At 46.8% G+C, this 20232-nt stretch overlaps 1 protein-coding gene across 1 annotated transcript in view; it reads left to right on the forward strand.

Moving 5' to 3' along the window:
* The first annotated feature begins 327 nt into the window (after window positions 1-327).
* IPO5 (importin 5) overlaps window positions 328-20232 on the forward strand; it is a 446703-nt gene continuing 426798 nt past the window's right edge. The window contains exons 1-2 of the mRNA XM_078657510.1: window positions 328-496; window positions 14175-14255. Of these exons, the coding sequence (XP_078513636.1) occupies window positions 419-496; window positions 14175-14255 (159 nt within the window). The 5' untranslated portion in view covers window positions 328-418. The remainder of the gene's footprint in view (window positions 497-14174; window positions 14256-20232) is intronic.

Consider the following 20232-nt stretch of genomic DNA (forward strand, 5'->3'; position numbering starts at 1 on the left):
AGCCGTTTACAGCGCGCGCGCGCGCCAATGATGAGTAGGGCGAGGCGGTGGCCCCAGCTTCTCCCGCGCTTTGGACAGCAGCAGCATTTCTGCGCGAAGACGTCACCCACTTCCCCGCCAGTTCGAGACTTCCACGCCCCTAAAGAGCTACTGCCCACCCTCCTAAGCCTGGGAGCCGCGACCAGAACCATTCAACTCACGTCTCGAGTCCCTTTCGTCCAATCAGAATACGCGTCGACTTCGCACTAATTCTTCTGCCAATAGGGGTGACCGCAGCATTTACCACATGCGACCAATAAACAGGCAAAGACGTATGTGCGCTGGCCAATGAACGGGCAGCGCGAGGTGAGAGGTCGCGGCGGCCGCGCCGGTGTCCCCCGTCTCTCCCCCTGCTCCAGTCTCTCTGAGTTAGGCAGCCATGGAGGAGCAGCAGCAGTTCTTCCTTCTGTTGGGCAGCCTGCTCAGCCCGGACAACGCAGCACGCAAGCAGGCCGAGGTGAGGCGCGCTGAGAAGCTCAACCAATGGGGAAGCAGTCCACGTGCGGATGAGAACCTTGCGAGCGCCGGTAACGGCCCTGTCCTCGTGTTGTTCTCCATCCTAGTGGTTTCGCCACAAGCCCCTGTGTGATGTCCCAAAGCCTCTGAATAAAGCATTGCAGTTGTTTGGACTCCTTTCTAGTTGTCAAGTGTTTTCGAGTCATGTGACACCTTCAGTCAGTTCTGGCGCTTTTAGAAGGAGAGCACTTTGCATTCTGGGACATGTGGTTTCCAGTTATAAGCAGATCTATTAAAGTAATTGTTTTGTTTTATATGTTGGAACTGGTTGAAGGTTTACGTGAAACCTCGCTGGCTTGGCACCTACGAGCGATACAGGTCCACTTACAACTTGTTGAGGGCCCTTCTGTCTGTGCGGGACACACTTGTACGGCAGACAGAGGAAGGAAGCGCAAGTCTAAACCTAACGTGGACGTTGTCTGAAGCGCTCTTTGCTCAAGGATAAAGCAGTGGTGGGCCTCCGTAAGGGCCATGGCTTGGTTACTTGAATAAAGCCTGACGAGGGGCTCTGTTCCTCGGTATTTGTACTGATTATCAGTGGCTTCTGGGGGTGTTGCTTTCGCATCTTTCTGTAAGGACAGTCACAAGATCTGTGTATTACTTCGTACACACAAAGGTGACAGTGACTCTGCTTAATTGCATATGCACATAAAATATGATTCCACTTCGTTCATTTTCGTTATTTGTATAAGGAGATCCACCCGATACCCTGGGTTCATTGTATCCAAACTACGATGGTCGTTCTATCTGTAAAGATGTTTAATCTTAAATTCTAAAGCAAATCATAAAATATTACTTCTATTCTCAAAATTAAACGGTTATTATCGCATCACTTGAATGACCAAACGACAGTGATTGGTGACAATGGTGAACATTAACACACTTTTGCTCAGTACAAAGAATACATCACCCATGTTAACGAAGTAGTAAAACCATTTCAAGTCTCAATTATTCAAATTTCGAGTACATGTACTACACTGACAGTCAACAATGTAGTACGTTTTCAGCAGGACAAACGTTGAGGAAGTAACGTCACTATCACAGGATCACCGAAAAATCACGCGTGACCTCTGTACATTCTTGACTGCCATAGTTTGGTACCCAACATGTACACGGAATTTGTGTCATGAGCCTCGATTAGAAATAGTTTTACTATTTAGTCAATCGTGTTGATGGATTATTCTCTGTAATTAGCACTAGCGCACTCATGTTCACCATTGGCACTAAGTACTTTGCGTTGCGCCGTTTTTACGTAGCACCTATTTTATTAACGTGTTTCAATTGATTTGACATTAATTACATTGTTAATATCTTGCAGTTTAACTTTTTTTTTTATTGCTTTGATTTTTAAGCTTAAAAAACATTCCCGACCGAACAGTTGTCACTATTTGCATAGAACTACACGTCGTGCCAGATCATTTAAAAAGTGTCCCACTCTGGGCACATAGTTCCAGATTTACGACATTTTGTTGGTAGCCGGTTGAATTATCCATAACATATTATGTTTGCACTTTGCCTGCCGACCCATAACCAGACAGGCCCACGGCGGTACATGTCTATAGATGCTCGCTCAAACATCTTAATACATCGTTGGTCATGATCTGCTTGAAAAGGCAACATTTCTGCGTTTACTGTCCACTACAAATCTTGGCTAATGTATTAAGTGATTTAACTTTGTTTACATACACGTTAAATATGTGGATAGTTTTCAAGGGTCTAGGACCTCAGTTGAGGCATCCTTTTGAACTGCATTATTCAAAGCGTGTCTGAACTCTGGATGTTGATCTACACCAATGCATAACTTTCCGGTTATTTCTCTCCTTTCACCTAAAACAAAACAAGCTCGCCTGCCCGCATACTCGGATTACTTTGGTTATCCAACCCGGGGCCTACGTTGGCTCGCCACGCATTCTACTCTCACTTATAGGACAGTATGTCATTACTCCCACGTGACTGGTATGGGTAACTTTGTATGCAACTTGTAAGTCATTTGGTGAGAAGTGGTCCCTGGAAATACGGTGTATTCAGCTCATTATCTTCTACTGTTAATATAGGGGTTGCACCATACAGAAGCATTTGTTGTGCCTTTCTTTTGTAGGTGCACTTTTCGCTTTGCTTGGTTTATTCATAAACGTGCGTTGCTTTGTTCATGTAAGGTTGACATTGCCTCGAAAGCTGGAGTAAAGCTAGGAATTACGTTGATGGTTTTTAGTCCCGTCTTTACAACTCAACAAGTTGAAAATATAGGGATGGATTGTCGGTGTGGCACGACGCTGGCTGTCTAGTCTCGGGAGAGTCCGTGGATTTTCTGTATGGCTTCTTGTACTGGGTCAGTCATGAAAAATGGTTAGGAGCACACCCTTATGTTTTTTATTTGACCGAGAAGGCTCACTTTGTTTCAGTAAGGGTCAGAAACGTGGAGCCCTCTACTTTCCGCAGGCAGGGCATTTCTCCATTATCAGCTAAAACTTTCCATTCATAACATTGCATCAGAAAAAGGTTTTGTGATTGGTAATCTGGGTTAATTCCATTCCTTTTGATGCGTGCTTAAGTCTATTGTTGGACCTGACGGGGTATCTCTCTTGAATTGAATTCAATTCCATGGTTTACATTTAGCGCAGCCTCCCACCGAGTGACTGCACATGGTCTTTTATCAGCGTTCCCCCCACCAGTGGTCAGCAGTTCAGCGCTTTCTTTTATAAGGCTAGAGTAACTATTGTTTTCAGTGACAACAGTGTCCTCAATAGGCTGTACTCCTTTCTCCAATTACAGTATTTAACATTTAGCATTAAGGATATTTTTGTCCTGCCTGAACGCCGCCTTTTGAGTGAGGCGTCAAAGACGATTTAGGAAGTATGCGCTGTCTACTAAATAACATTGTTCTATTACACACAATCCGATTAATCCGTGAAAATCGCATATCTGTGTATTTGCTGCCTTACGATGGACAGTGGCATTCGTTTAGTACACGTGTGTGCTTCAGAAGGATTTCTGTGTGTATTTAGTCATTCGATTCTGTAACCTCCCCGCCCCCCCCAAAATGATGGGAATTTATTTTTTAATTTCAGTTCTTGTCACACTTCAGCCATTCTTCACCTACGGCAGTGTTGAATAATCATACAGGACTGTTCCATTCACGTACAGTTTCTATTTCCTTTTTTTCATTCTATTGAGATGCTGTTAGCACGTGATGGTTTTACTTTTAAGGAAGTGGATGTTTTAGTGACAGTTTCGTTCTCCATTCATCACATCCCGCTAGGTATCTCCAAAATACTTGGAAATATGGTGTGTTTATAGGTGTAGTATACTGCAAAAGTTAGTTGCAACAGTTGAATGGTCTTTGGAAAGACATTGAGCACACAGTTTCAAACACTTATTTGAATTGCATTCACTTTGGAGATTGTCATTTGAAAAATGTTTAGTTGGGTGGGAAAGTCAAATGTGGCCTCTCGCCATTACTACATGATACTGTTACTACAGACGAGACAAAGTAGAGAGGTAAGGGGAATTTTAGAATAAAAAAAAAAAAGAAGGGGTCCGATTTTAGCTTGCAGGGGGGGGTATCTGTAAGGAGGGTTTAGGGGTAGGGGAATAACCTTTAACAAGAGTATGCCCATACAATGCATGCATTTACAACGAAAAACGTTGTAAAAATATGCTTGGTAAAGAAATATTCGTGCTAAAGATTGTGCGGGGAAGGCATTTGCGTTGTAACGCATCGGAATGCGTTGTAATATCATACAACCATACAATTAATAATTAAATACTAAAAACGGAATTAATTTCTCTCTACCAATCTAGATTGGTGTTTAGATTTTTCTGGGACAAGTCACTTGCATATAGATAATGCAATGTTCATAATTGTTCTAGGCAGTGTCAGAACTTTGGTACTTTATGCAGATGGCCATTCAGGAGTTGCTATCTGACCTCCCCGCTCTATATTGAGGTGTGCATACTTTTTGGTGACTAAATCAATTGAATGAAAGCTTGTTTGTTATCTTTTTTTCTGAAAGGTAACTCATTTAGATGTAGTGTTCAAGTTCTTAACAGATTTTGCTTTTCTCGGACATACTAAAATAATTCTTCAGTAAACGAGAGAGAACCCGGATTAATTCCGCTTCATATTCAGGACAGAATATAGGTTGATTTTGGAAGAGAAGTGACAGAGTAGATAGAAAACCTAAATAAAACCAAGTGAACTGGCCAATGCCACACTAAGTTATGAATCTGAAAATGTTGGTCCTATTTGCGTTGACTTCCTTTCACACTGAAATGATGGTAAAATCTTTCCTGTATGAGTGTTTGTTTCTGCATGGTTGCACACTTTGTAAATTTGACTACATTGAGGACGCAGCATGGTCTGCTCAAACTTGTTACATATTTACATAAATTCTTGGTGAGCGTTACTCCCTCTGGCGCTTCATGGGTACCTATGGTGTCGACTAATTTAGTCATTGGCTTTAATAGTGTTAAGACTGTAAACAATGATAGATATGATGGATTGTTATCAATTGGGATCTTGAAGGTGAATCTCGGTGTTTTGAGTTCTTATTGGATCCACATTTCTGTTAACCGTGTTATCCCCTACCATACGGGGATTAATTGCCCTGAAAAAGTCCTTTTCAAGGACGAAACGTGTCGGCTGTACCACTGTCAATAACTGATGTTCATGATCTTGTTTTTACAACTCTTTTTGAAATTGAATAAATGACATTTTGGAATAACTTGACTGTTTGGGAATAGCTTCAATAAGTGATTTCCCTAAGTATTGAGTGGTGGTGCAGCTTTGCTCTTGTGTTAAAATCTGTAAACGATGTATTGACTTTAAGTAGTTTTCCTGATTTACGTTATCCTGTCTCCACAGCAGCAGATAGCAAGCCTTGGAAAGGACATGAGTGTGACACATGGTCAACTGTGTAATGTCACTGGAAGTCAGTTGGTCCATGATGTCCCATAGATCTGACTGATATAATACCCTCTGATTGCAGTCCAAAAAAAACAGGAAGTTGTCAGACCTAAAGTATAGGTACATTAGCCACTCAAGATAAAGGCGTAGTCTGTTCACCTGTCCTGCCCATTCAAAATTCTCACTGCTGTTCACCTGTCCTGTCTTTAAAAATTGTCACAGCATTGATAACCCCCTTGGGCATGATGAGGTGGATTAGCCATGCTGTTTTATAGACCAGCGTTTACATTGTTAGCGTACTCTTTTAATTTTTAATGTACATTTATGAGTGAAGTTTGTGTGCCCCATACCACTTAAAAAACTCGAGGTGCAATTAACCTTATTAGGGCAGTAGTGCATTTCTTTGGTGAATGTTGTTAAGTGACATGTTGGGCCTTCTCAGCTAACCAGGCTGTATGTATTAATACAGACAACTGGCCAAGATTCAGATTTGTGTGGAAAAATAAAGCGCCCTTACAGATTTTGAGTTAAGAAGTTAATTGGAATACATTACTGCTGAACAAGCGTAAATGATTACTGACCAGAAAGTGCTGCCACCTCAGTTTAAACACGAAATCAGAAACTGTCAGTCTGGTGAGGACCATTCAGGTTTGTGGTAAAACGCCTGCAACAAAGGAGATCTATGGCCGACTAAGGCATGTTGCTTCTCCTCTGTAGGGGAGCAGTTATAAAGCAATTTCCTAACCATACTAACCCCATCTTTTCCACAGTGAAATGTTTTTTAAATAGGAAAAGTTCAAAAATTGTTGCCACTCTACCCAGGAGAGAGTGGGTCCGCAAAATGTAGTCGCAACAAAGAGCCTCTGTTATTCTGACCTGCCAACACTGTTCAATGTTCAGTTCACTGTTAGTAAAAAAAACTGAACAAATACAGGTTTTGGTGAAGGCTAACAAGAAAAAAAACTCCCCCCCCCCCCCCCCCCCAAAGAATATTTTTGCACAACTTTTAAGCTTTCACAACTCTTAAAATAATCAAACCCTCTGGAACGGTGTCCTCCACATGGAGATCAAGTGGTGGTGTTCTGTAATGTAAACAAAAAAACAAATGGGGTATATTACAATCATGTTTCAATCGTAAATCATGGTGATGGAGTGATCTGGGGCTACTTTGGAGCTCGGGACCTGGATGCCATACCATCGCAAATCGTTTCGTCTTCCTAAAGTTTTCTCTGTATGCCAGCACATTCTAGAGACTAATGAAGATCTAAAACAACAGTAATCTGCAACTGACTGGCAGAAAATGAAGAATCAGGAATTTAGAATACAAAAGTCAGTCCAGGCCTCAACCCCTAGAGATGGTGATGGGACCCTAAGATAGATGTGCCTAAACTAATTCACTAAAAGTACATCAACTTAATGCAGGTTTGTAAGAAGGGGTAGACCCTGAAGTCCTCCCGGTGTGAGGCTGTAACTCATACATAAACATTTACTTCAGGTTATTGTTAAAGGTGAATCTAGTCACCAAACGACCGGGTGCACTTTTGCAAACTTTCTTTTGTTGTTAAATGTCAAAGTGAAATTAGGTTATGCAGAGAACCAAAGCACTAGAAGCAACAGCGGGCCCTCGATGCCGCACCTCACACCAGTTCCAAATTTCAAGTTGCTGTGCAATCAACCCCTACCTACCCCAGCTGTTGGATGGCACACTGTGCTCCAGATCAAGAGATGATTATACTAAATTGGGGGTGCACAGCTCACACAGTCCAGGAAGCCAAAGTTATATGAAAATTTAGGTTAGGCTTTGTCACATAAGGTTAGATTTATTAACTGTGAGGTTGATTATGGGCTGCATAATCTAAACACAAGCTGGCCTTTTCTGTAGGGCATGAGACCGTCCAGCATCTGTTGATGGTTCTCGTTTATCTTCTACCCATCCTTTTTAGGTCGAGCCTAGAACAGCGCATGCGCTGTTGCTCGACTTTTAGTAAGGGGGTTATCAAAGTGCTACCAGAGGCTTTTGCTGGCCTCAAGCTTGCGTTCACGTGCGCGTACACCCGCCATGTGGGTTTCTGTCAAGGCTCATTAAGCCTTGCGCGCCTCTCTCTGCCTTGCAATTCCTTTCCCCCACCACAGATTGCTTCACTCTGCTGGCCTCTACTCCCCCGCCTCCGCTTCATTGTTTTTTGGGGGGGGGGGTCCTGTGTGGCCTCACTGCGGCCTACTCTATCCCGGGTGCGGAAATTATGGCGACTCTGCCTACCCTGTTGTGGTTTGCTGAACACCTGAGGCTGCACCGGCATGCCAACTCTCTATCTTGCAACCGGGAAGGCTTTGCCTTTCCTGCCCCGGAAGTCGCACCACCTGTATTTCAGGTTCCGCAGCTGCTTACTGGCCTGCATTCACTGCTGCTAACATGGGGGCCAGTGCTGGCTTCTGCGGTGCTCCGTTTCCCTTGCATGTTTTGGTGCTGTGGTTTGCTTTGGCTTCTGTTGGCCCCCGGCACCTGCATGGTATCAGGGTATGTTTCCGTACTGCTCCCCCGGGCCGGGTGTGCGCTCACTCCCGGCAGCCGCATGCTGCTGCCTTTGCCTCCGGCATTCCTGGTCCCAATGTTGCTGCACGCTCGCCCGTTCCTCAGTTCGGGGGTGCACGGTCTGTACATTATTTGTGTCCATTGAGTGGCTCATGTCCTTGTGGTATTCTTTGTCTAATTTCTGGTCAACGTGGGTTGTAGTCACTTTTCCCCACACCGCTTTCTGGCCGTGTTTGTTTGTTTGCGGTGTCTTGCACGCATGCGCGCTCCGTTCTATCTCACGTTACCACACTGAAAGTGCTTTACGGCTGTGTGTGTGTGTGCGTTTGGTGATCTCTGCTCTTCTGCTGCCTGTCACTTTTTCGACTCTGCTATCTCGTCGTGCTGTCCCACGGGACCTGCGTCCTCTGGGTGAGTGTTCTTATGTTTCTGTGCATATTTCCATTCCTGGTGGGTTTTCAGGCACGTGTTGCTCTGGTATTTGCCTGGCAGCTTTCATTGGTTGATTTATTTATTTTTTCCCCCATTTTGCCCTATTGTTTTCGGTCCTGGCAGATTGCGCGTTTGTGCTTTGTTTGTTGGGCTTCTGCGTACTGCTTTTGTTGCAGTTCTTACCTGCTGGTTGCTTTGTCTATTTTTGGTGTTTTGGTGAGCGGTGTCGTTATGCCGGTTCTGGTGGCTTTGTGTGCTAATGCTCCCACTGTAAGACCCTGTGTTTGCACTCATGGTTACGTGTTAGAACTCCCAGCGGGTCCATTCAGCCTTTCATCTTTCTGAGATCGATAGCGTGAGTGTCATTGTGTTGGGTTACGATTAGCATCTGTTGTTCGGCTCCAAGATATGATAGGAGCAGTGCATACACTGTACTGTGTACTTCGTGGCAGCTTTGGGCACTTCTCGTTCTCTTGGTCCTGCAGTTGCCAGGTGGTTTCAGTTGGGTGGTCATATGCTCTTGGTGGTGGCGCATTCTGCGCCCATTTTCTTTGTGGCTGTGTGTTCCTGTCCCGGTGTGTTGCTGGCATTTGGGGTATGTTACAGGGCCACAGCTTCATTTTGTTTGCTGTTTGGCCCTGGCTCCTTCTTCCCTTCCGTGCTTTGGGCATGCGGTCCTTCCGTCCTGTTTGCCCAGATTTCCCACTGCTTCCATTGTTGTGCGGGGTGTGTTTTGGTTGGTCCCTGGTTGGGTGTCCACCAGGGGATTCCGGGGGCTGTGGGCTGCTGCGTGTCTGATGGGGGCAGGCTGCTGTTGGTGCCGGTCTGTTTTTGTCTGGGCAGCTTCGGTGGTTGTCCTGTGGTCTTTTCCTTCTGCTCCTGGAGGGCGGGCTTTTTCTTGTCCGGGGCGTCAGTGCCCTCTCCTCCTCCTGCTACCTTGGTGGCTTCTGTCTCGGTTCCATGGGTCCTGCCCACCGGGCTCCCCTGCTCCTGTCCGATGTGCTGTGGCTCTTTGGTTGGTCTCCTCCCGTTGGGTGGTGTCTGCTTGGTCGGGCCAGGGGTCTTGCCAATAGGTCTCGCCTTTGGGACCTTATAAGCGTTTAGTTATCCAGCACAAAATCCTTGGTGCAACATCTACTGTTGCATGGTTAAACACTTATAAGGTCCCAAAGGCGAGACCTATTGGCTATGCCAATACTTGTTAGTTTAGACCCTGTGACCATGGCTTTGGGTTAAAAGCTATTCACCAGGGACAGTCTAAATGGTCTCTAAAGCAAATCAGTTCAGTTCTCAAGGCACTTTGTTTTGGGGTGGGGGGCACTGAGTTCCACTAGAATTAGTTTGTAATAGTAAAAGTATGTTTCGAAGGAAGCTAAATGGTTTGTATTATGTTGTAGTGCCTAGTGGCATTTGCCTACTGTGGTAGATCAAACTCATATAGCCCAGATCAAACGGTCCATTCATTGGTCTGAATAAAGAATACACTCGAAGAAGATAGCGCAAATGTATTAGGGGAGTGGGGCGTGTAGTACCAGAACAGACTGATCGAAGAGCTAAAAGCTACTTGTCCAAAATACATTTATCTAAATTCCGACTTGTTAGTTGGTAGAAAGCAAATGAGCGCTAAGCCTGCCTGCCTTTAACTTTTTTGTGTCTAGTGAGATTGGTGATCTCATCCAGACTGAGACTGGTGATCTCATCCAGATCTTGACTCGGAACTTTGGGCAAGGAAGTAGTTTCGGAGGGTGAGGGGGGAGTTTGGGGTGTTAAACACCCCATATAAATGTATTTTCTTATGAATAGTTGGTACAGTTGCTTTCTGTCAGCTGTAGTGATGTCTGTCGGATCTCACCTAGGAATTTTGCATACACACAATAATACTCGCTCATCTGTTTTGAAAGTCCTCAAAAGTTTGTTTCTTTCACTTAGTACTCCTACCAATCCGCATATCTCTCCCCTTTTTCCCTGCCAATAAAGCCCCTCTCATGCATCATATGCCAGTGTGATCGGTGCTTTAAATGGGCCGGTTCTCACAGGTACGGAGTACCAGCACTTCTTGTTTTTACCAAGCTGAGTACCGGCACTTTTCCAGTGCCAAGGAGAGTACCGGTACTTGGATTGAGCAGATGGGCAATGGGCCGATGCCTGAGGGCCAGCTGTGGCACGTTTATTTGGCGGCATGTTTGCCGTTTGGCGCCTGCCGCAGGGGCAAGTGTACCTCTGCACCCAAAGCTCTCATTGTCCTCAGCCGGGCCACCATGCTGGGTCCTCTTGTTAGTGTATTGGCCATGGGATGCCAGGGGCACAGCGATGTGTTCAGCCTGAATTGGTGGTAGAGAAGAGAGCCTGCATAAGTGACCGTGGCCTCCCACTGAGGCCTGACTCACTTGCTCCTGCAATTCCACTCCCACCCCCTCCACCTGCTGGGACTTTGGCAGGGAAAAGGTGGTGGAGTTGGCCTGTGTGGCATCCTGGAGCCCTGGTGAGGTGGGGGGAGGTCTACTGACCTGCCCATCAGAGGACCGTATTCTTCCTCTGACCTACTGGACTCTGCACATGCTCATGACCATGCAGTGCTCACTGCCTGCCACTGCAAGCTCTCCGGCCCTGTGGCCTTCCGCTGAGGGAAGAGGAAGGTGAATGGGGTGAAAGGTGAAGAGTGAGGGTCCAGAGATAGTAGGAGCAGAGGAGAGTTTAAGGGGGGGGAGAGAATAGAGACAGAAGGGGTAAGTGCAGATAAAGATGGGGAAGAGCTCGAGACGGCTTTGGAAAGAGTAACAGAGGGAGGGAGAAGGCAGATTAGAAATAGAAAGAGTGATAGTAGAGGATTATCGGATACCTTAGGGGTAAAGAGAGTGGGGCAGCAAGAGAAATGGATACAAATGGGAGAGAAGTGAGTGGGGAAGGGATCGAGAGACTAGAGATTTGCGATAGAGATTATTTGTCTACTTGTTTGTGTGCGTTTGCCTGGTTGTGTGTGTGTGTGTGTGTGTGTGTGAGAGAAACTAAATCAGAGAGGAAGAGAATCAGGACACCCAGGAGGTATTTGAAAAGAAATGCCTCTAATACTTTATATTAATGATGCTATGTACAATGATTTTTACCCTGAAAGTGCTAATAGTGCTGTTGATGGCTTGGCTGCATTCAGGGTTTAGAAGCGCCTTTCATTGCTCTCAGAAGTACTTCACACAACCCTTTAGTAGCATATGTACCTGTTAATCTGCACATATGGAAAGTTTGAGACCACTATTGAGGGCAATACATTGGCAAAATGAATACTCAATAGATGTTACTATTATCATGTCTCGCCCTGCCCACTAGCCACGCCCCCAACTCAATTTAATGAGTACCTGCACTTATTTTTTTCTATTTAAAGCACTGAGTGTGATTGTTGGGAAATATGAAGCTCTGCTCACCCCTCCCCCACCTCCCCATCCCAATCTTACTGACCAAGCTACGCACCTGATCTTAGGGCAAGGTTATCGGTTGCCGTATAAGTATTTAGGTTTAACTCTCTTTATTTGAAATCTGCACCTGGAAGGCAAACCATTCAGAGTAAACAGTATCACACCAACAGCGATAATGTACATGAGAAGGGTAAGGATAGGGTACAAGGAAATCATCATGACCGTCCAGTACTCATCAGGTCTGTTGCTGCGTTGATCTGTAAGGCAGGGTGCATCGTGCCAACCAGGAGGAAACCCCCTCTTCCCCCCCCCCCCTGTCCCTCCCCGTCCAGTGCTCAAATTAGTCTCCCCTTGTGTCGTCCCGTCAGGCCTCAGTCCCTTAGTTTCCCCAGCATTAGGCCTCTCCCCCTGGTTCCCGGAGGCGTAGCAAACGGAGATACCGTGGGCATGTAAGTTCTCTGAATTCAGTGATCAGTAGGGAGCGGAATGGTTGCCAAGCTCATCAAATCTTTATCTCCGGCTAGTGTAAGGGACATCTTCTCCATCCCCAACACCCCCCACAGCCTGTGAAGCCAACCTGTAGTGGAGGGGATGGTCGCAGTGCGCCAGTGCATCAAGATGTTTTGGATCGCTGAGCCTAGGGCGATAGCCATTTGGCGTCCTCTACGTGAGCGTAGGGGGTATGTTAATGGATTAGGGAGCCCAAGTATGATATAGGCAGGCAAGCGGGGCAGTTTGGTGTGGAAATGTGTATCTACTTCATCAATCACTAGTGTCCAATATGGTTGTATCAGGGGGCAGTCCCACAGGATGTGCAGTAATGTGCCCAAGTGTCCGCAACCCCGCCAGCAGTTCTTGTCTTGGCTATGATCCATTTCACTAATGCGTTCCGGCGTATAGTACCAGTACGTGGTTACCTTAGTTAGGGTCTCAGTAAGTCCCGAGTGGTATGTCTAGTGTCGTGCTCCGTAGGATATTTGGCCCCATTCTTTATGGCTCAGGGTCCGGCCTAGTTCCCTCTCCCAACGCTCCCTTCCCGGATTATAAAGATGGGTTGTTGGAGGTTGGAGGAATTTGTAAATGTCAGATATAATTTTGGCATCCGAGGTGCGGGACATTAGCCATCTCTCGTACAGACGGAAGGGCCGATCTGCAGTCTCCCTCACCTGTGGCTGTAGGGCCCAGTGGCGAACCTGAAGGTAACGCATGCGTTCCGTCTCGGGGAAGTTGTATTCCTGTCGGAAAAGGGGGAAGGGGAGCACGCCTTCCGGGCCATAAACGTGACAGAGGCAGCGGCATCCCGCCGACCGCCAGTGGGAGTAAGCTCCTCTTGCCATACCTGGGGTGAAGTCTGGGTTATCGACTAGGGGCGTTAGCGGTGAGGGAAAGGTGGTGAGGTCGTGCACCACGCTAGTGGCATCCCACGCTTGCAACGGGACCCGTGTGACGAACGATGCGTAGAGGTTAACCGGTCGGGCTGCTTTGTTAAGGAATGGGATTTCCTGAAGAGGACGTCCCGCTATCGCTTGATCCTGGAATAACCAGGGTTTTTCGGACTCCCACCTGCTCCACTCCACCAAATAGCGCAGTTGCGCCGCTTGGAAATACTTATGTAAGTCCGGAATTCCTAACCCCCCCCCCCCCCCTTCTGGGGCAAGCATAGCCAAGGCCTTTCGTATCCTTGGCTTCCGGCCCTGCCAAATAAAGCGGGCGAGATCTGCCTGCGTTTGCCGGAGCCATCCCATGGGCGGTTGGAGTGGTAACGCCTGGAAGAGGTACAGAATTTGAGGTAGAATTGTCATTTTGACCGCCGCAATTCTGCCCAGCCATGAGAGGGAAGGCTTTTTCATCGGCCGCCGTATAAGTATTTAAACAGTTTGTTACACACATAAAAAAATCCAACTTTTTGGTTATTGTAGATGGAAGCACATCTTAACTTCAGTAGTGCTTGATCCGCAGTTGGTCTGCATCTGTGTGGTTGGTGAACATGATGTTGGAAGTATATTTGAGAACCACTTTTTGCATGCTGAGGTGGAGTAATGAGACATGGGGGTTATAAACCCTGGCCCTGCTTCACTATATTGGATTGGAAGGTGCCTAGCATGTCTTGCCTAACTTCGTGCTTTCATTCAACACCACCTGGTGAGCAGTCAGGCATTTCACGAATGGTTATCTATAACTAAATAAACTTGTTTACTGTGAAAGAGATTATATGTACGGCTGCACGCATTGTGACCCTTTATTGACTTCAGTTTCTTGCTTGTGGCTATTCAGTGCCTAAACAGTGCCTTTGTCCATGGTAATTAATAAACACCAGTAATCCTTTATTAATTTCCCTCAGGAAACGTATGAGACCATCCCAGGGCCTTCCAAGATCACATTCCTTTTACAAGCCATCAGGAATGCTGCTGCTGCCGAAGAGGTATGTTTAACCACTTGGCTGCTAAGGCCCCTCTTGCCCCTCAATGTAATTTCCATTGAAATCAATGGAAACTCCATGACGAGTTACCCTTGTCATTAGCACTGAAGGGGTTAAAAAAAGTTACTTTGCAAATCCTCAGTTTTTGTTATTTTGTGACTGCTGGGAGTAACTGAAATGCACGCAATGGTACTTTTTCAGGGTAAGCATCCGTATGCATGCACTATCTGCAAGACCTGTTGTAATCCCTCCGTGGAGTGTAATTACAGCTTCTTGCCACTGGTTAAAAATTCTATTGCTCTGGTTTCCTGGCTCCTTATAGGCTGGAGTTCCCGATACATCACTTCCGTTTGTAGTTTGCCAGTGCTCCTTGCTTACAGTTTCTTTACACTGTAGGTTCCTATCTTTTTGTATAGGAACAATTTTTTGTTTTGTACAATCGCCCCATTCCGTGCTTTACCTTTCATGGCGGCTGTGACACTTTCTTGAAACATGGCTCATCTGAAGAAAGGAGCGCAGCAGCTATTCAAGTAAACGCGTGGCATTTACAAAAAAAGCAAGTTTGTCAACTAGAGAAACAAATCTTTCTTTTTTGTGAAAGAGCCCCATGCTGCACTTTCAAAGCTGCCGCACCCCTTTCTTTAGACGAGCTGCATCTAAAGAAATGGAGTTGCTGCTCAAGTGAACCGGAAACCAGCATCCTGGGACCTGTAACATCCCTCATCAGCCAGGCTAGCTTTAATCCAGTGGCAAAGTGAGCGAGGGACCCACGCCTGGGCATACCCTGCCAACATGGGGTGAACAAAGCAAACACAAGGAGATGATTGATGATGGGCTGAAACTTTTCAGATACTCGCCCCCAGTCAGACGAGGGTCTTGGGATCACTATGCCACTGGATTCAAGCTAGCCTGGCTGATGAGGACTATTAGCCCGAAACCGGTCCCAGGATGCTTGTTTCCGGTCCAGGGAAGGCTTGGCAGTTCGTGCTGGACTGTTCCCATGAGGCACAGGGTGAAGACTGATTTGCATATAGCTGTTTCTGAACTGGACTAAGTGAGCTAAAGAACGATGATGGATTCAGCCCAGATCTGTGACTGGGGGTGCGTGTTTGAAAAGTTTCAGTGCTCCAGCCATCATCTGCTTGTGTTTGCTACACTAATAAACTCACAAGGGAGTCACTCGCCTAACCACCTGCTATGTGCCCGGATACCCTCATGGCTGATTGAAGTGCTGTATACATGGACTTAACAGGGTTCCAGTACTCTGTACATGTGTTAATCAATTGTTCTAGGATTCGTGCTAGTAAAAGGTTCCCTTGAAATTATAATTTAAAACAACAAAAAAACTAGACCCACTTAAACATTAGGCATGATTTAATGGTATTGAGCAGCTTATTGTTCTGTGAACATGACTAGTGGTTCCAGTGGAGAAATCAAATTACTTGTTGTAGTAACAATAATGCCTAATAGCCGATAAAATCTAAGGGTTGTAGGCAATGTCAGAGAGAGACAGGCAGCAGACACGGAAGGAGTTTGAATTGTATGCTTGTATTTTCAAAAATAATTCAAAATATGTACAATCATAAAAATAGTTAGTGTCATGGTGTCCCCAGTGTAACAAGAAGAACCAACATTAAACATTGTAAGCATGACTAAATGTGACAATATTTACAAGGTTTCACAAGTCAATAGTACTGAGAAAGCGACCATTCTGAATATTCAAACCGAGACAGATGAAGAAACACTCTATGCAATCATGAGTGCTGTGTGTAAGGTTCGCTTTCTATTATCGTTGACTGCGTTTCGACCCTTTTTGGGATAGAGGGTCTCGTCCGGACCGAGGATGCGGGGACATCTAGGGAACAAGATGAAATAAGGGTGAGCGCTGGACCATAAGGGATCCCAGGCAATGTGGATAGACCGCCAATCAGGGACAATTACCTGGATCTAACCGTGCTGAGTCACAGGTGTAGTGAAGTGACACCTAGGTGAGTAAGGGAGTAAAGAGTTTACTCGCAGCTACCTCAATCTGATTCAAACTCATTTGACGTTTACCGCCACAATACACAAATCATCAATAGCCTTTCTAGATCTCAATATCCAATATACAGATGGCATCATATACACATCCCTACATAGGATGCCAACGAATATATATATATATATATATATATATATATATTAAAGCTCAATCTCTCCCCGGTCCCGGGAAGAAATAAGGACTGCACACTCGGGATCAATTTTCCAAACAGCAACTTTTACTAGCAAATTTGTGCTAGTAAAAGTTGCTGGGCGGCGCTTCAATGACTTAGTACACTGGGGGTATCTCGGTGCGTGCTCCATCCGGGGCACAGGTCAAATGCAGCACCTCGTTTCTGCTTTTATCCCAAAACAACCAACCCACCCTCTCCATCTAGTCCTTGGCCACTCCAATGTCACGACACTGAAACATCACAATTACCTCCCTGGGCCATCCGGTTCCGGGAGGTTGCCGCTAGCCGGCAAACCACCCCCTCCCACGACTCCCTTCCAGTGCCCTCCCCTTCAACTGCTGCTAATGCGGGTTCCACCATCCCTTTCTAGCTCTAAGGTGACAACTATCAGGAAGATTCGACAAACAAGCAGTCACACGGAATCCCTCCCTATACCTGATCAGCTTCTTCGCCTTCAGTTAGGTAGTCCCTTAACGCTTGCACCACCAGCTCCCAGGACCTTGCCAGGTCCAAACTCTTTTCGTTACCAGTTCTAGTCGCCTGGCGCATTTGTGACACACTCTCACAACCCGACCACTTCACCAGTTCATTCCTCCACCTCCGTACAGACGGCCCCTCTTTGGACTTCCAGTGCCAAGTGATTTCACGCTGTGCCAGTATCAATCCCAACCCAATGAATTTGCTTGTCACCTTGGTCTTTTTGGTGTGCGGGAACCAAAGAAGCAGGCAAGCGGCCATGTCAAAGTCTACCTCCCGATCCGTGACAGCATTCAAGAGGTCCCCTACCTCGGACCAATAGTTCCCCAATTTCGGACAGCCCCACAGCATGTGGTCAAGATCCACCTCAGGTTCTAGACAACGTGGGCACATGGCATCAAGCACCTGGAAGTGTCGGCGCAACCTCTCCGGGGTCAAATACGCCCTATGGAGCACGAAAAAATGCACCTGTTGGAATCTCTCATTCCTCGTTCCTTTCCAGGTCCTATGTAGCACCTGACCCCAAATGGAGTCCGGGATCTGTTTACCGACGCTGGCCTCCCAACGCGACTTCAACTCAACCAACGGGGCCAGACCTTTGTTTAACATCCTATTGTGGAGGCAGGTCACCGCCTTGACGGTGCCCGCTGCCATCACCACATATTGGCACACCATCGTCACCTCCGGTTCAGCCAGTCCGCCCCCCCAGTGCCTCTGCACGGCCGCAACAACCGCCGCATGCAACAGGAAGGAACCACTTGGCAGGCCGAATTGATCTTGTAAGGTCTGGAACGGGGCCAGCGTCCCGTCCACATAGAGGTCTCCTACCATCTGCAAACCTAGGTCCTCCCACTCTAACAATTGGGACCAATCACCTCCGTGCGGTAAGGCAGTGAGCATTCCCAGCGGAATCTCCGGTGCATATGGCCGGCGCTTCCCAGCCCTCCTCAGGTTCCTGTTCCAACACAATCTAAGCGTCCTTTCCTCCATCGTGAGGTCCCTACTAGCCAGTCTCTGTTGCATCACGATCGACGACGAGACATGCCTCTGAACGCCGATCCCCCGGCCATCCTCAGGTCCTCTGAGTTCCCTGGCCACGTTCTGCGTCAGGACCTGGAGCTGCGCTGCCAGATAGTATAGCTCATAGTCGGGGACAGCCATCCCTCCTTCACACTTGGGTCGCATCAAGGTGGCTAATGCCACCCGTCGGCGACCGTGGCCCCAGAGAAAGCCAGTCACCAACGTCCTCAGCTCTCGAAAAATACCCTGCGGGATCCACACCGGCAACGTTCTAAAATAATACAGGAGCCTCGGGAGTGCCACCATTTTCAACAGTGCCACACGGCCTAGTACAGACAGCGGGAGAGATGCCCAGAAGTCCACACTGCCTCTCAGTGCTCGAATACAGCGCCCCACATTCCCCTCAAGGAGGTCCGCCGCCGCATGGTAGATGCGCACTCCCAGGTAAACAAAACAAGAGGGTTCCCACACTACCGGCCTCGTGAGCTGCGGGCAGAGCGTGGTCTTCCGCAACGGAAACACACAGGTCTTAGTACAGTTCACTCTGAGGCCAGAAAGCCTCCCGAACCTGCCCAACATGTCCACCGCGCCTTCTAGAGCCCTTCCAGAATCCGCCAGGTACAGTAACAAGTCATCGGCATACAACGAAATGTAATGCGAGTCAGGTCCCTGCGCAATCCTGTCGAAAACAACTCCTGTTCTCGCCTGCGCCGCTAGCGGTTCCACTGCGAGGGCAAAGAGCAGAGGGGATAGCGAACAGCCTTGCCTCGTGCCCCTACAGACCGGATAAACCGAGGAGACCAAGGTCCCCAGCCGCACCCGCGCCTTAGCCGAAGAATAGAGCACTCTCGTCCAGCCCCGGAACCCCTCCCCAACCCCGAACTTCAACAGCACGCCATCTAGAAAGTCCCATTCTAAGCTATCAAACGCCTTTTCAATATCAACAGTCAGCACTACTGGGCCTGGGTCCGCAGTGGCAGCACTATCAATAACCCCAATCAGCCGACGGATATTCATCGAAGTGCTCCTAGAGGGGATGAATCCCGCTTGATCCCTATGCACCAAAGAGGTCATTAGTGGTAGGAGCCTGGATGCCAACGAATATATGATGTTATCCCGCAAACTAACACTCCGCATACCATTACTCCGCATTTATAACCACGCGGATACAATTACTCCGTAATACTATCATTCCGCACATTTTTTGCCCGCAAATAACTTTACCACGCATGCCTTTACAACGTAAACCCCCTTTTCTGAATCGTTTACAACGCAAAGGCATGTATGATAAAGTTATAAACAGTAAAAATACTCGCAATAAATGTGTGTATTTCTATATACATATATTTATGTAAATAATAATTATACCCTTTTCACCCTAAAAAATAATCCCACCCTGGACCCTTAAAATACCCCTGCACCCCAAAATACTAACCCACCCTTTTTCCTTAAAATACCCCAGTACCCTTAAACACAAACCCATCTTGACACTTAAAATACCCCTGTACCCCAAAACTCAAACCTAGCCCTGAACCCTAAAATACCCCTGTAACCCAAAACCCAAACCTACTCCTGAACCCTAAAACACCCATGTAACCCAAAGCTAACCCTGAACCCTAAAAACAACCCTGTACCCCAAAACCCAAACCTAGCCCTGAACCCTAAAAATACCCCTGTACCCCAAAACTCAAACCTATCCCTGAACCCTAAAATACCCCTGTACCCCCAAAACCCAAACCTAACCCTGAACCCTAAAACACCCCTGTACCCCAAAACCCAACCCTGAACCCTAAAATACCCCTGTACCCCAAAACCCAAACCTACTCCTGAACCCTAAAACACCCCTGTACCCCAAAGCTGAACCCTAAAAACACCCCTGTACCCCAAAACCCACCCCTGAACCCTAAAAACACCCCTGTACCCCAAAACCCAAACCTACCCCTGAACCCTAAAATACCCCTGTACCCCAAAACCCAAACCTACTCCTGAACCCTAAAATACCCCTGTTTCCCCAAACCTACTACTGAACCCTAAAAATACCCCTGTACCCCAAAACCCAACGGTAGCCCTATACCCTAAAAATACCCCTGAACCCCAATACCCAAACCTATCCCTTAAAATACCTCTGAACCCCTAAAACATATACCCCAAACTAAAACCATATACTTACCTTAAAATTAAAAAACATATGCTTTTACCATTCATGCTTTTAAAACGAATTTCGTTGTAAAAGCATGCGTGGTAAAAGCATATAAGTTGTAATGGTATGC

Source organism: Lissotriton helveticus, chromosome 8, assembly GCF_964261635.1.
Source record: "Lissotriton helveticus chromosome 8, aLisHel1.1, whole genome shotgun sequence".
NCBI classification, from domain to species: Eukaryota; Metazoa; Chordata; class Amphibia; order Caudata; family Salamandridae; genus Lissotriton; species Lissotriton helveticus.